Here is a 13,185-nt window from a genome sequence, read left to right as displayed (position 1 = left end):
CCTTTGGCGGTTTTCCTGCCAGCAGATACGCATCTGTTCCCCATGGCCACCGGAGACCCTGAGTGGCCGTGACAGGAGGGAAGAGGAGGTGGGTGGCAGGCTATGGAAAAGAAGAGAGGGAAGATCCAGTGGCCCGAGCACTGGGGCCTGGGAGGGAAGTTTCCGGAGGACGCTTTGGTGGGAGTCTTGTGTCCTGTGGGATCGGGCTGAGCTCCATCTTCCTTCCAGGCTCTGGAGGAAGATCTGAACCAGAAGAAGCGGGAGCAGGAGATGTTCTTCAAACTGAATGAAGAGACGGAGTGTGCAAACCCCACCACCCCAAACAAGGCCAAGTTCTTCCCCTACAGCGCTGCGGACGCTCCCTAACAGCCACGGGACTGTGGCTGGCAGCTGGCGGGCCTCCGGGGCCCCCATTCTCTGTGAACAAGCACTCAGGTCCCCCGTCCCTCCTGCTTCACGCCAGCTCGAATGCAGCCCCTTGCCTGTGCGACTCCCGTGTTCCTGACCTCTCTTGCTCATGCGTGGAGGGCGAGGTTCTATTATGTGTCACCTGATTCTAATATATGTTCTCTCAGCCCCAGATCCTTTCAGGCTGTCAGTGATTTAGGTTGTGGGTGGGGTCAGGGTCCCAGGAGGAACGGGTGTTCTGTGGCCTCAGGTGTTCTGTGGCCTCGAGGTCCCTCCCATTTGCCAAAACACCAGCTTTGCTGTATATGGGTGCTAAGTGCTGCCACTGAAGTCACCATGGGCTCGTCCGTACTGTAATTCATGGTGGCTCCTCAGCCGTTCCCTGCAGTGTCAGATAAGAATCATAGCTCCTAACAGCCATCTGGGTTCCCAGTGGAGCCCGGCCTGCAGCCCACTGCTCAGGGGGTGCCCTCATTTCTCCAGTTCCCCGAATTTGCTTTCCTCTTATGACAAGGCCGTGTCTACGATGGTGGGGTGGGGGGAGCCGGAACCATCCCTTCTGCTGGTCTCAGGTGTGGGTGCCATCTAGTGTTCCTCCTCCCTGCGTATTCCCACACACAGGGTTTAGGCCCCTGGCATTACCCAGGCTTGCCTCCACCCTGGGCCTCTCGTGCCAGGTGGGTTGGAGCATGTTTCCTGCCTGAGCCACTGAGCATGTCAGGTGGAGGCATAGGTATGGGGTGTGCTGGGTATTGGCACCAGAGGAACAAGATGGCACAGGCTGAGCTGCCAGCACAACTCCCTTTGGCCCCCGCGTGGCATCCTGTGTTCAGGGATAAATTTCTCATTTCAGTTGCCCATCCTGTCTGCAGGTGACATGGGCAGACTGTCTCCCTCTGCCTGTGCCCCTCCTAGTCCAGGAGTCCAGCCTCACGCTTCAGACAGAGGCTGGCGGCCACTGGGGCTTCTGTTCAGGAAGCAGGAGCGTCAGGGAGAAGCAGGCTTCCTGCGCCCAGGAACGTGGCAGAAGCGAAGCTCCCGGGCTTTCTAAGTCCTGCTGGCCAAGGCTGCAGTGTTGATAACCCAGTGAAAGCAAAGGCTCAAACTGGCATTCGGCTTATTTACAACGAAAACTTTTCACCTTGGTTTCTAACTTGAAACAAATGAATGGCTTCTTCAGGAAATACTTGCTTTAAAATAACAAGACAGAAGACTGAAGGTGATTCAGGGGACTCACATGGGCACATGGAATCTGGGTCCTAGTTCGCTGGTGACAGTGACTGACACACCCCGGGAGCGCTTTCTCCCTTCACTCCTTAAGGTCAGGCTTGATGTCTTTCTAAAGCGATTCCCTGGAAGTCATCTTGGCACCGGGGGGCTGTAATCCCCCTCCCCTGGATCTTGCAGAGAGAGGGTAGCCATTCAAGAGAAGGGTCTTGGGGTCCCCAAGTCGTACATGTGTTGTGGGGACTGTTGGAAGCCAGTGCTCCCCTCAGGTTAGTGAGCAGTCAGCTTGCCCGCTTCAGTATTTGACCCAGATGGGACAGTTTCAGGTCTCGACGCGTGAAACAGCTGTCCCCTTGGTTCTCAGGGGTGCGGGGGCCGGGGCAGCGTGAGCAGGCAGCGGTGGCGCTGTGGAGCGGAGCTCCGGTTCCCCCAGGCGAGGCCGCGGCGGCGGACGGTCAGGCAGGGCTGGGTCCGGCTTTGCGGCCTGGGCTGTGACCATGAGTGTTCTGTGAGGTGCCGGCATCCTGGCTCAGGCGCATCGTTGGCCATTCCCTCATCTGGCTCGTTGTCCACACTGAAATCTTGCGCAAGGAGTTGCTGTGTCCCCGCTCCGTGTCACCTGAGCCTGCTAGGTCCTCCGTCCTTTCCAGGTGGGGTCCGGGGGGTGGATGCGCCCGCCTCGCGACTGAGCCAGCGGGTGCCCAGCACTGACGAGGCCTGCACGGAGGCCCTCGAGCCCTGTGCTGTTTCCTCCGTAAGGGACAGACGAGGACTATTTCTCATTTTCAGTCAATTTATGGCAGAATAAATATAACTAACGTATATTTTCTCTTTATGAATATCAGTAATTTTTATGTAGTTTCTAAACTTTATACAAGACTTTTGTAAAATGTTCTCTGCAAAGTTAACTGCAAGACTGTAAATATGCTTCTAATAAAATAACAAAGTGAGAAACTCTCTGCCTTCGGGATTCGCTGTCTCGTGCTGGGCTGGGAACTCAGGGCCCACTCACCCACGTTTGCCAGACAGGAAAGGGCTGACTAGCCTCTGAATACACTGGCGCCTCCCAGGTCACACAGCAGGTCCGACTTTGGGGTCTCTGTTCTGGAAGAAGTTACAAGCGCGCGCGTGTGTACGTATGTGCTCTACAGACATTGAATATCATTCTCGTTTAACAACATTTGACCACCAAGAGTTTTCACGTATTCACTTAGTGAACCCTTTCAGCAAAGCCACGAGGAAGACACCGGCACTTCCATTTCACGGATGAGGAAGTGGACGCCAGGCAGGAAGACGGCCAGGCCGAGCCTCAAAACACGGGTAAGTGGCGCCTGTGGGATTCGAACTTAGACCTTCTGGTGGTGCCGTCTCTACCACACCGCCTTCACTGTCCCTTACTGCCCGTTACACTCAGCAGGAGTCACACAGCCACTTCACCACCAGCCGCCTCCGCCGTATTTAAAAGCATTTTTCTACTTCTGAAACCCCAGTCAGGGATTCTTTACCTGGGGTTCCCCTCCCCCAAAAGGGATCCATGGCTAGAATTCACAGTGCCTTTGAACCTGGATGGCAAAAGAGTTGGTCTTCAGTTTCACTGACCTCTAACCGAAACTCAGCATTTGCTTTCCTCCACGATGGAGGCGACCAGCTCTAGTACCTGCAGTACCTATAACTGTCAGCAACAGAAATCAGATCTCACCTTGCTTTATAGCTATTGCAGATATCTCAAAATGTCATTTTTGTTCATCACTTTGAAACTGTAGTAGTAATTAGACCCATTGCTAGATCTTGTTATTTAATGTGATATAAATATATATCTATATATCACATATATGTATCACATATACAAGCAATATATAGATTTTCTGTTATCTTTTTTTCTAATGTCGTGATACCTGAATTTCATTGTGATTGATTTCATTTGTAACCTACGTGTTTCATATTGTCCATTTGAAAATATTACTCTGAGAAGGGGCTCATATTCTTCGTGGAGCACTGTGCAGATTAAGAAGCCCTCCTCTGTCACTGTTCTAGAGACCTGCCGACCAGCAGGTGCCGGTCCACTGTCACAGTGTCTTGCAGGTCTGTGCACTGCATGTGTTTGGGGACACGGGCGAATAAGCAGTTGGCATGCCTCCCATTCAGGGCTAGAAGAATGACGGGTTCCCGGAGGAAGGATTCATGAGACTGGCGAGGAAGAATATGCATTCAGGGCTGTGTGGAACTTGGGAAATGAGATCATCCCACATTAACTGATATTTCTTAAGCATCGAGTGCTAGGGATGCTGAAACGAGTAAGACATGGACACTTTTCAAAATGCTGGTCCTGCTGGGGAAATAGACACGGAGAAGCAGAGTGTCAGTGCAGGATGACGCAGCCTGGGAGAATCAGGGAAGACCTCCCAGAGGAGGTGACGCTGAATCATGGAGGACAAATTAGTATGTACAGAAATGCATTCAGAGGCTGGGGTAAAGCCGAGGGGGAATGGTTTATGAGCCATGAGGCTGGAGAGAAGTACAGGGCCAGACTTGCATGCTGGGCGCACCTTGTACACCTGACTTGGGTGGCCAGGGGGCCGGTGTTCCTATGTTCCATGGGACTCTAACAGTCAAAAAGGCAATTCCTGTCAGGCTACCACCTCCATCGCCCTCCTGCACGGATGGTGGACTGAAATACACCCACGATCTTCCTGCCCTTTTGCTTGTGTCCAGCTTCGGCCTGAGGGGCAGGCTTTAGGTTTGGCACAGAAAAAAGGAATGCAAGCCGGGGGACACTCTCTTTGCCCTCTCCCTCCGCCTCGCTGTAGCTCTCTGGTACCTCTCAAAAAGGAGCTTACGCACTTGCCTAGAACCCTGATTTTTGACACTGTGGTCCAGGGGACAACTCCAGATTGCCTGGTCTGGTGGCCAGCAGTGCTCATGCTCGTGGTCCATAGGACTAAGTATATTTGCTTACTTAAAAGCTGCTGCCTAAGGGACTGGCTTCCAAGCACCCTGACTGGTGCTGACTGAGATTCTCCCCTTTGGGACACAGATAGGTCTTGGCACGCCCTCGACAAACGGAAGCTATTAAAAATAAACTAGGCTACCTGGACAATCACAAAGGTTCAAGAGACGACCAGGACCTAGGGCAAGGCTGAATGATAAGATCCATCTCTATCACACAAGGCCACTCCTTCAAGACTGGGAGGGGTGGCTATTTCATCTAATATATGGAAGGAAACACAGTCAAGCAAAATGAACAGAAGAACACAATAAAACCAAAGAAAAGAACTTGATGAAAGGGAGGTGGGTGACTTACCTGATAGAGTTTAAAATATTGATCAAAAAGATGCTCAATGAACTTGAGAGAAGAATGGATGAACACAGTAAGAACTTTAACGAAGAGATTTAAAAAAAAAGTAGCAAACAGAAGTCATAGAGCAGAATATACATTAACTGAACTAAAAATATACACTAGAGGGGGTTAACAGCAAACCTGATGAAGCAGAAGGAAAGATCAGTGAATATGATAACAGGATAGTGGAACTCACCCAAACAGAACAGCAAAAAAAGAATTTAAAAAGTGAAGATAGTTTCAGGGACTACTGGGACAACATCGAGTGGACTAACATTCACATTTTAGAGGTTCCAAAAGGAGAACACAGGAAAAAAAGAGCCAGAAAATTTATTTGAAGAAATAATGGCCAACAACAGTTCCTAACCTGGAACAGGAAACAGACATCTGTATCCATGTAGCCCAAAGAGGTCCAGAGATGAACCCAAAAAGACCCACACCAAGACACATTGTAATCAAAGTGTCAAAAGTTAAGGACAAAGGGAGAATTTTAAAAGCAGTAGAACAACCTGTTATGCACAAAGGAACCGCCGTAAGACCATCCACAGATTTTTCAGCAAAAGTTGCTGCCAGAAGGAAGTGGCTCGATATATCTTTAATGCAGAAATTAAAAAAACTTCCACCCAAGAATACTCCACCTGGTAGCGTTATTCAGAATTGGAGAGAGTTTTCCAAACAAGCAAAAGCCAAAGGAGTTCATCATCACTAAACTGGCAGTAGAAGAAATGCTAAAGGGACTTCTTTAAGTTTAAAAGGAAGGGCACTAATTAATAACAAGAAAATAATGAAAAAAATAACATCACTGGAAAGGAAAATATACAGTAAAGGTAGTGGACCAATTACAAAGCTACTATGAAGTTTAAAAAAGTAGCAGAAATAATTATAATAATTAAAGGATACGTAAGATAAAAAACATAAAATGTGACATCAAAAACAAAATGTGGGGAAGGAGTAAAAAAGTTTTAGAATGTCTTCAAACTTATTATTAACTTCAAATAGCTTTATAAATATAGGTTGTTATAGGAAAGCCTAGTGGTGATCACAAAGCAAAAACCTATAGTAGATAGAAAAAAGATAATGAGAAAGAAATCTAAACATACCACTAAAGAAAGTCTTGAAACCACACAGGAAGAGAGCAAAAGAAAGGAACAGAGAGGAACTACGAAACAGCCAGAAAACAATGAAAATGATGACAAGTATGTACCAGTCGATAACTATTTTAAATATAATTGGACTGAATTCTCCAATCAAAAGACATAGAGTGACTGAATAGATAAAATAAAAAAAAAAAGACCCTACAAGAGACTGACTTTGGCTATAAGGACACACACAGACTGGTAGAAAGTAAAGGGATGGAAAAGATGCAAGTGGAAACCGAAAGAAAGCTGAAATAGTTACATTTATGTTAGAAAAACAGACTTTAAAACTATGACAAAGTAATAAGAGACAAAGAAGGGCATTACATAACAATACAGGGGTTAATCCAACAAGAGGACGTTATGTACATTTTTAAATATTTATGAACCTAACATAGGAGCAGCTTTATATATAAAGCAAATATTAACAGACTGACAGGGAGAACCAGAAAATATTACGATAATAGTAGGGGACTTTAATATCCTACTTACACAAATGGAGAGATCATCTGGACAGAAAATCATTAAGGAAACATTGACCTTAAATAACTCATTAGACCAGATGAATTTAACAGACATATATATACATCCATCCAAAACCAACAGAATACACATTCTCATGTGCACATGGAACATTCTCCAGGATAGGTCATATGTTAGGCCACAAAACGAGTCTTAATAAATTTAAAAATGAAATCAGATCAAGCACCTTTTCCGATCACAATGGTAGAAAGTAGAAATCAATTACAAGAACATTGAAAACTATGTGAAGACTAAACAACATCTACTGAAAACCAATGGGTCAATGGAGAAATCAAAAAATACCTTGAGGCCAATGAAAATGAAAATACAACGTCCCAAAATTTACAGATGCAGGAAAAGCAGCTCTAAGAGGAAAGTTCATAGTGATAAATGCCTACAGCAAGAAACAAGAAAAATCTCAAATAACCTAACTTTACATCTCAAGGAACTAGAAAAAGAAAAATGAAGCCCAAAGTTAGTAGAAGGAAGGAAATACCAAAGATCTGAGCAAAAATACATGAAACACAGATTAAAGAGACAAGAGAAAAGATAAAACGAAACTAAAAGCTTGTTCTTTGAAAAGAGAAACAAAACTGACAAACCATTAATACATTCTGCAAGAAAATGAGAGGGCTTAAATAAAATCAGAAATGAAAGAGGTGACATTAACAACTGATACCGTGGAAATATAAAGGATTCTGAGAGACTGCTGTGAACAATTATACATGAACGAATCAGACAACTTGGGATAAATTCCTGTAAACATATAACCTTCCAAGACAGAATCATGAATACAAAATCTGAATAAACCAATTACTAATAAGGAAATTGAATCAGTAATCAAAACCCTTCCAAAAAACAAAAGCCTAAAACCAGACGGCATCACTGGTGAATTTTACCAACCGCTCAAAGAAGAATTAATACCAATCCTTTTCAAATTCTTCTAAAAAATTGAAGAGGAAAGACACTTTCAAACTCATTTTATGAGGGCAGCATTATCACTGATACCAAAAGCAGACTGGGACATCAAAAGAAAAAAAATTACAGGCCAATATCTGATAAACACAGATAAAAGTCTTCAATAAAATATTAGCAAACCAAATTCAGTAATACGCTAAAAGGATCATACACCATGATCAAGTGAGATTTATTTCAGGGATCCATAACGAATCAACTTGATACGGCACATTAACAAAATGAAGGATAAAAATCATATGATCATCTCACTGGATGGAGAAAAAGCATTTGACAAAATTGAACATCCATTCATAATAAAAATTCTCAACAAAGTAGGTAGAGAGAATGAACATACCTCAACATAATAAAAGACATATATGACAAGCCCAGAGTTTAACAGTGAAGAGCTTCGTGAAAGCCTTTTCAATAAGTTCAGGAGTAAGACACTGATGCCCGCTCCCATCACTTTTACTCAACATTAGTATTGGGTCTCTAAGCCAGAAAATTAGGTAAGAGGAGGAAATAAAAGGCATTCAAATTAGAAGGGAAAAAGTAAAATATCACTATTTGCAGATGACATGAAATTATAAATAGAAAATCCTAACAGTCAGAAAGCTGTTAGAATAAACAAATTCATACACTTGAAACTTACTGGATTTCATTAACCAATGTCACCCAATAAAATTTTTTTAATTAAAAATAAATAAATAAATTCGGTAAAGTTACAAGACACAAAATCAATATACAAGGTTCTGTTGCATTTCTATACACTAATAACAAACTATTGGAAAGAGAAATTAAGAAACAATCCCATCTACAAATGCATCAAAAAGAATAAATTTAACCAAGGCGGTAAAAGACTTGTACACTGAAAAGTGTAAGATACTGAAGAAAGAAACCAAAGATGACACAATAATGGAAAGATTCTGTGCCCATAGACTGCAAGACTATTATTAAAATGTCCATACTACCCATAGCAATCTACAGAGTCAATGCAACTCTATCAAAATTCCAATGCTGTTTTTCACAGAAATAGAACAATCTTAAAATTTGTATGGAACCACAGAAGACCCTGAATAGCCACGGCAACCTTGAGAAAGAAGAACAAAGCTGGAGGCCTCACATTCCGATTCTTAATTCCATTACAAAGCTATAGTAATCAAAACAGTATAGTATTTACATAAAAATAGCCGTGTAGATCAATGGAACAGAACAGAGAGCCCAGAAATAAACCCACACATTATATTGCCAATTAACTGACTACAAAGCAGCCAAGAATATTCAACGGGGAAAGGACAGTCTCTTCAGTAAACTGCTGCTGGGAAAAACATAACAGCCACTTGCAAAAGAGTGAGGACCACTATCTTACACCACGCACAAAAGTCAGCCCCAAATGGATCACAGCTTTGAAGGTAAGACCCAAAACCATAAAGCTCCAATAAGAAAACAGGCAGTGAGCTCCCTGAGGTTGGTCTTCTCAGGGGCGTTTTTGCGTTTTGACACCAAAAGCCAAGGCAACAAAAGCAAAAATAAATGAAACTAAAGATTCCTTCTGCAAGGAATCTATTAACAAAATGAAAAAGCGACCTATCAAATGAAAGAAAATGTTTGCAAACCATATACCTAATAAAGGCTTAATATCCAAAATAGATAAGGAATCCATACAACTCAATAGCAAAAAAACAAAAACAAAACAACCAAAAAACCAATCCAATTAAAAAATGGGCAGAGGATCTGAGTAGACATTTTTCTAAAGAAGACATACATATGCTCGACAGGTACAGGAAAATGTGCTAACCATCGCTGATCATCAGGAAAATGTAAATCAGAACCACAAGATACTACCTCATACTTGCTAGAATGGCTATTATCAAAAAGAAATCACAAGGGTTAGTGAGGATGTGGAGTAAAGGCGACCCTGGTGAGGTGCTGGCGAGAATGTCCACTGGTGCAGCCACTAATGAAAACAGTATGGGGGTTCCTCAAAAAATTAAAAATAGAACTGCCATATGATGCAGAAGTCCTACTTCTGGGTATTTATCCGAAGGAAATGAAATCAGTAATTCAAAGATATATGCACTCCCTATGTTCATTGCAGAAGTATTTATAATTGCCTAAATATGGAAAAAACCTAAGTTGTCCATCAATGGATGAATTAAAAATTAATATATGTCAATTATACCTCAATTAAGAAAAAATGTGGACCCACGTGTCAACCTCCCAGAGCTAGGAGCAGGAGGATATCCCAGGGCCTGATAAATGCAGGGTAGAGGGGTCCCAAGTGAAACCACTCCCTTTGTAGGGACCTTGAAGGGGTGCACCCATGAATAACGGCAAACCTGATACTGACAACCCTCATAGGCTCTGTAGCTCTCCTTCAGATAACCCACACTCTGTAGCTGGCGGGGGTGATCCAGGATTGCCAGTGCCTACAGGGCCCTGGCAGAAGCAAAGGTGAATTCTCTCTAGAGCAGAATATTACCTTAGGCTTTAATTATTTCTGCAAACAATTCATACAAATAAAACATCTAGCACACAATTAGAAAATAACTAGACACAGAAGAAAAAGATCAGAACTATAACCCGGAGAAATAATGGACATTAGAAGCAGACCAACAGTGGCAGCAGAGAGCGGGGTAATCAATCTAACGCCGAGTATAAAGCCACAAAGCTTCCGGGCTTTAGGAGATAAAAGTACATGATTCTGAAGTTTCAGCAGAGAACTGAAAATAAAAGTTTAAAAGGGAACCAAGTGTTCTAAAATTAGTGGTAATGGCTGCATAACTTACACTATACAATCCTCTCTCCCCGGCCTGTATACTTTAAAAGGGTGAATTTTATGTTACGTGAATGCTATGGTCATGCGTCACATAACAAAGTTTTGGGAAGTGATGGACTATATATATGACAGAGACATCACAAGCCTGAAAGGGGCTGAAAAACTATTGCCCAGTCATGTTGTAACATCCCTGGAAACACATTATACAAATACTTCTGTGTTACAATCGCCTACAATACTCAGTACAGTAATAACATGCTGTTCAGGTTTGTAGCCTAGGAGCTGTAGGGGAACAGAATTTGTCACCCCGAAATATGTCTATTTGGCATTAGGAATATTTAAGGCTGATTAATTTTAAGAAACAACAGATAGGGGAGGCACTCAGAAAACCAAACAGAAGTTGCCCTTTGTAAAAGACATTTCCATTTGTAAGGGCGTCTCCCAGGCCTCAAGGGGAGAGGAAGAGGACCTTATCTCTAGACACTCATAAATGCAGAAGACAAGGCCTTACATCTGCATAAGGATCTGACCCTGGTTTATTGTGCCCTTCCTGGTCCCCTCCCATAACTAACTCTTGTCCTCCAATTTCTTTTGTCTTCAGGGGAAGATGGTACTGTATTTAAGGTGGTGGCTTGAATCACTTTGGTGAGTTATTCAGTTTTCCTGGGTTTCTACCATTTTACAGGAGGTACACACTTTATTAAATGTTTTTCTCCTGTTAATCTTTTATTACAGACATATCTCAGCTGATAACCCTGAAGAGTAGAGAAAAATTATTTTTCCTTCCCTATGAAGCAATAGGCTATACCAAGGAGCTGGGTGTGTGGTAGGCTATACCATCTAGGTTTGTGTAGGTGCGCTCCATGATGCTCAAAAGACGAAAAAGGGAACACACTGAAAAACTGATGGAACAGTAGGACCAAGGTGGATTGCCTCTTCCTTCAGGACACCAAAAAAACAGTAGTCCAAGCTGAAACGATCAGAATTTCTCCCTTCGTAATTTGAACTAGGATGTAGCCAGAGAACAGGCCAGACAGAAATGGAAGTGAGAGGCTGAAATATCCCTGTGTAATGGAGAATCAGAGCGGCCAGGAGGGGCAGAGAGCAAGATGAAGTTAGAGAAGAGCTGTAACTCAAAGACGATTCCTGATTTTTTGGCTTTGCTGACTGAGTAGGTATAATGTAGGGAGGAGGCAAGAGAATTAAAATGTTAACAGAGCTACATTCAGAGACTGCAATATGCTGATCAGCCCTGCAGCCAGGCCGGGAGGACACCTGCAGAACAAAGGGAGATTTCCGCTGGGATTGCTCCAGCCCATTCCCCTCACCAGAGAAGGGGAAACAGGAACCAAGAGTCATTCCCTATGGCTAAAACCATGGGGAACCTGTGGATTAAAGGCTGGGAACTGCCAGCAGGCCTTTCACTCTGCATATTCTTACCTCTTCAGGCTGGTACTAACTCTTCCCCTTCCTCACTGTTTGTCCATATCAAAGGAAATGGGTTAACAAAGTCTTTTAAACTGTAACTCACAGGAACTAAAGGATGACATGTAAACTGAATTCCCTGAACACTCAGGGTCCCTCTCATTCTGTGCCTCTGAGAGGAGACCACACTCTGTGGAGTGTTCCCTCCTTTCTGATAAACTTTCCTTTTGACTCTAACTTTGGCGTGTGTGTTAGAGTTTTACACTCTCCGCCAAAGGACTTCTCTCCGCACAGGGCTTGGTCTCCACCGCAAGGAAATCTGCCCTGTCCTACATCAGGTAGAGGTATCGTTTATTGCATTAGAAAAGATCCAGCCCAGAATAAAGTTGGGTGTGGCTAATGGAGGAAATCAGAATCAATGTTAAAGTGAAAGCTCTAAAAAAAAAAAAACCAAAGGCTTAATTAAATTTGGGATGCCTATGGGACACCCAAAGAGGGCTGTCACTTGTCTACATGCATCTGGAATTCAGAGAAAATATCTGGACTGAGGATATAAATTTGAGAATAGGGTATGTAGTGGGTAGTTGAGAAAAGGAAGGAGAGACAGGTATGATCAAAGACATATATAAACCATGAAAAGAAATTTGGACTTTATTCTGAAGGCCACGTATGATATCAGCTTTGTTGTAGACAGGTGACTAGCTGCTTTGTAAAGACCATACTGGAAGGCCAGAGACGAAGAGGGTAGGGTGACAATCAAGGCCTTTACAGTAATCCAGGTAAAAAATGGGCATTTTTATAGTTTTACATCCTGCCTTGTTTCACTTATATCATGAAGTTGTCTAAAAGCATTGTTTTAAATGGATAAACAACCTACCCACCTGTGAATGTACACAGCCTACTTAACTGCTACTATACAGTTAGGCGTTTTGGCTATTTTCAGTTTTTTGTTAGGAATCTTATTCATTTATAACTACCTATCCTCTGTGTCAGGTAAAATCTTCCCCCTTCCCCCCGCCTTAGTGATAGAATCTCTGGCAAACCTCATAGCTATTATAAAATTGTTTGGCCAAGTCCAGTTACCATGTTTTACTTTCTCGCTTGATTTATGTTTTCTCACTCAGCTCAAGCTTGAACTTGACCTAGAAGCTTGTAGTGAAGAAGACAGGCATGGCTGGCTGGGATGGTACTCACCGACTGCGCCATTTGATCCCCTATATTTCTTGTCCCTCTGAAGCCAGGCCAGGACCTTGTGACTTGTTCTGCCCAATGACATGTGACTGTCACACTTGTGCCTGAAGCACACTGAAAAGCCCAAACACAGTACTCCCATTCCAACGACTGAGGAAGCTGTGTCCAAGCTGCAGAATGAGACAGTGGATCCTTTAACCAAC

At 43.3% G+C, this 13,185-nt stretch overlaps 1 protein-coding gene and 1 long non-coding RNA gene across 10 annotated transcripts in view; one reads left to right on the top strand and one right to left on the bottom strand.

Moving 5' to 3' along the window:
* STK10 (serine/threonine kinase 10) overlaps window positions 1-2,590 on the top strand; it is an 88,349-nt gene extending 85,759 nt beyond the window's left edge. The window contains exon 19 of the mRNA XM_039877812.1: window positions 229-2,590. Within this exon, the coding sequence (XP_039733746.1) occupies window positions 229-366 (138 nt within the window). The 3' untranslated portion in view covers window positions 367-2,590. The remainder of the gene's footprint in view (window positions 1-228) is intronic.
* The window catches only part of LOC120614946 (uncharacterized), a 39,905-nt gene that overhangs the window by 12,314 nt on the left and 14,406 nt on the right, over window positions 1-13,185 (bottom strand). The window lies entirely within an intron of this gene.

Source organism: Pteropus medius, unplaced genomic scaffold (genome assembly GCF_902729225.1).
Source record: "Pteropus medius unplaced genomic scaffold, Ma_sr-lr_union100, whole genome shotgun sequence".
Classification (NCBI taxonomy): domain Eukaryota; kingdom Metazoa; phylum Chordata; class Mammalia; order Chiroptera; family Pteropodidae; genus Pteropus; species Pteropus medius.
The sequence above is the reverse complement of the archived record's forward strand: the minus strand, read 5'-3'. Positions and strand labels throughout refer to the sequence as shown.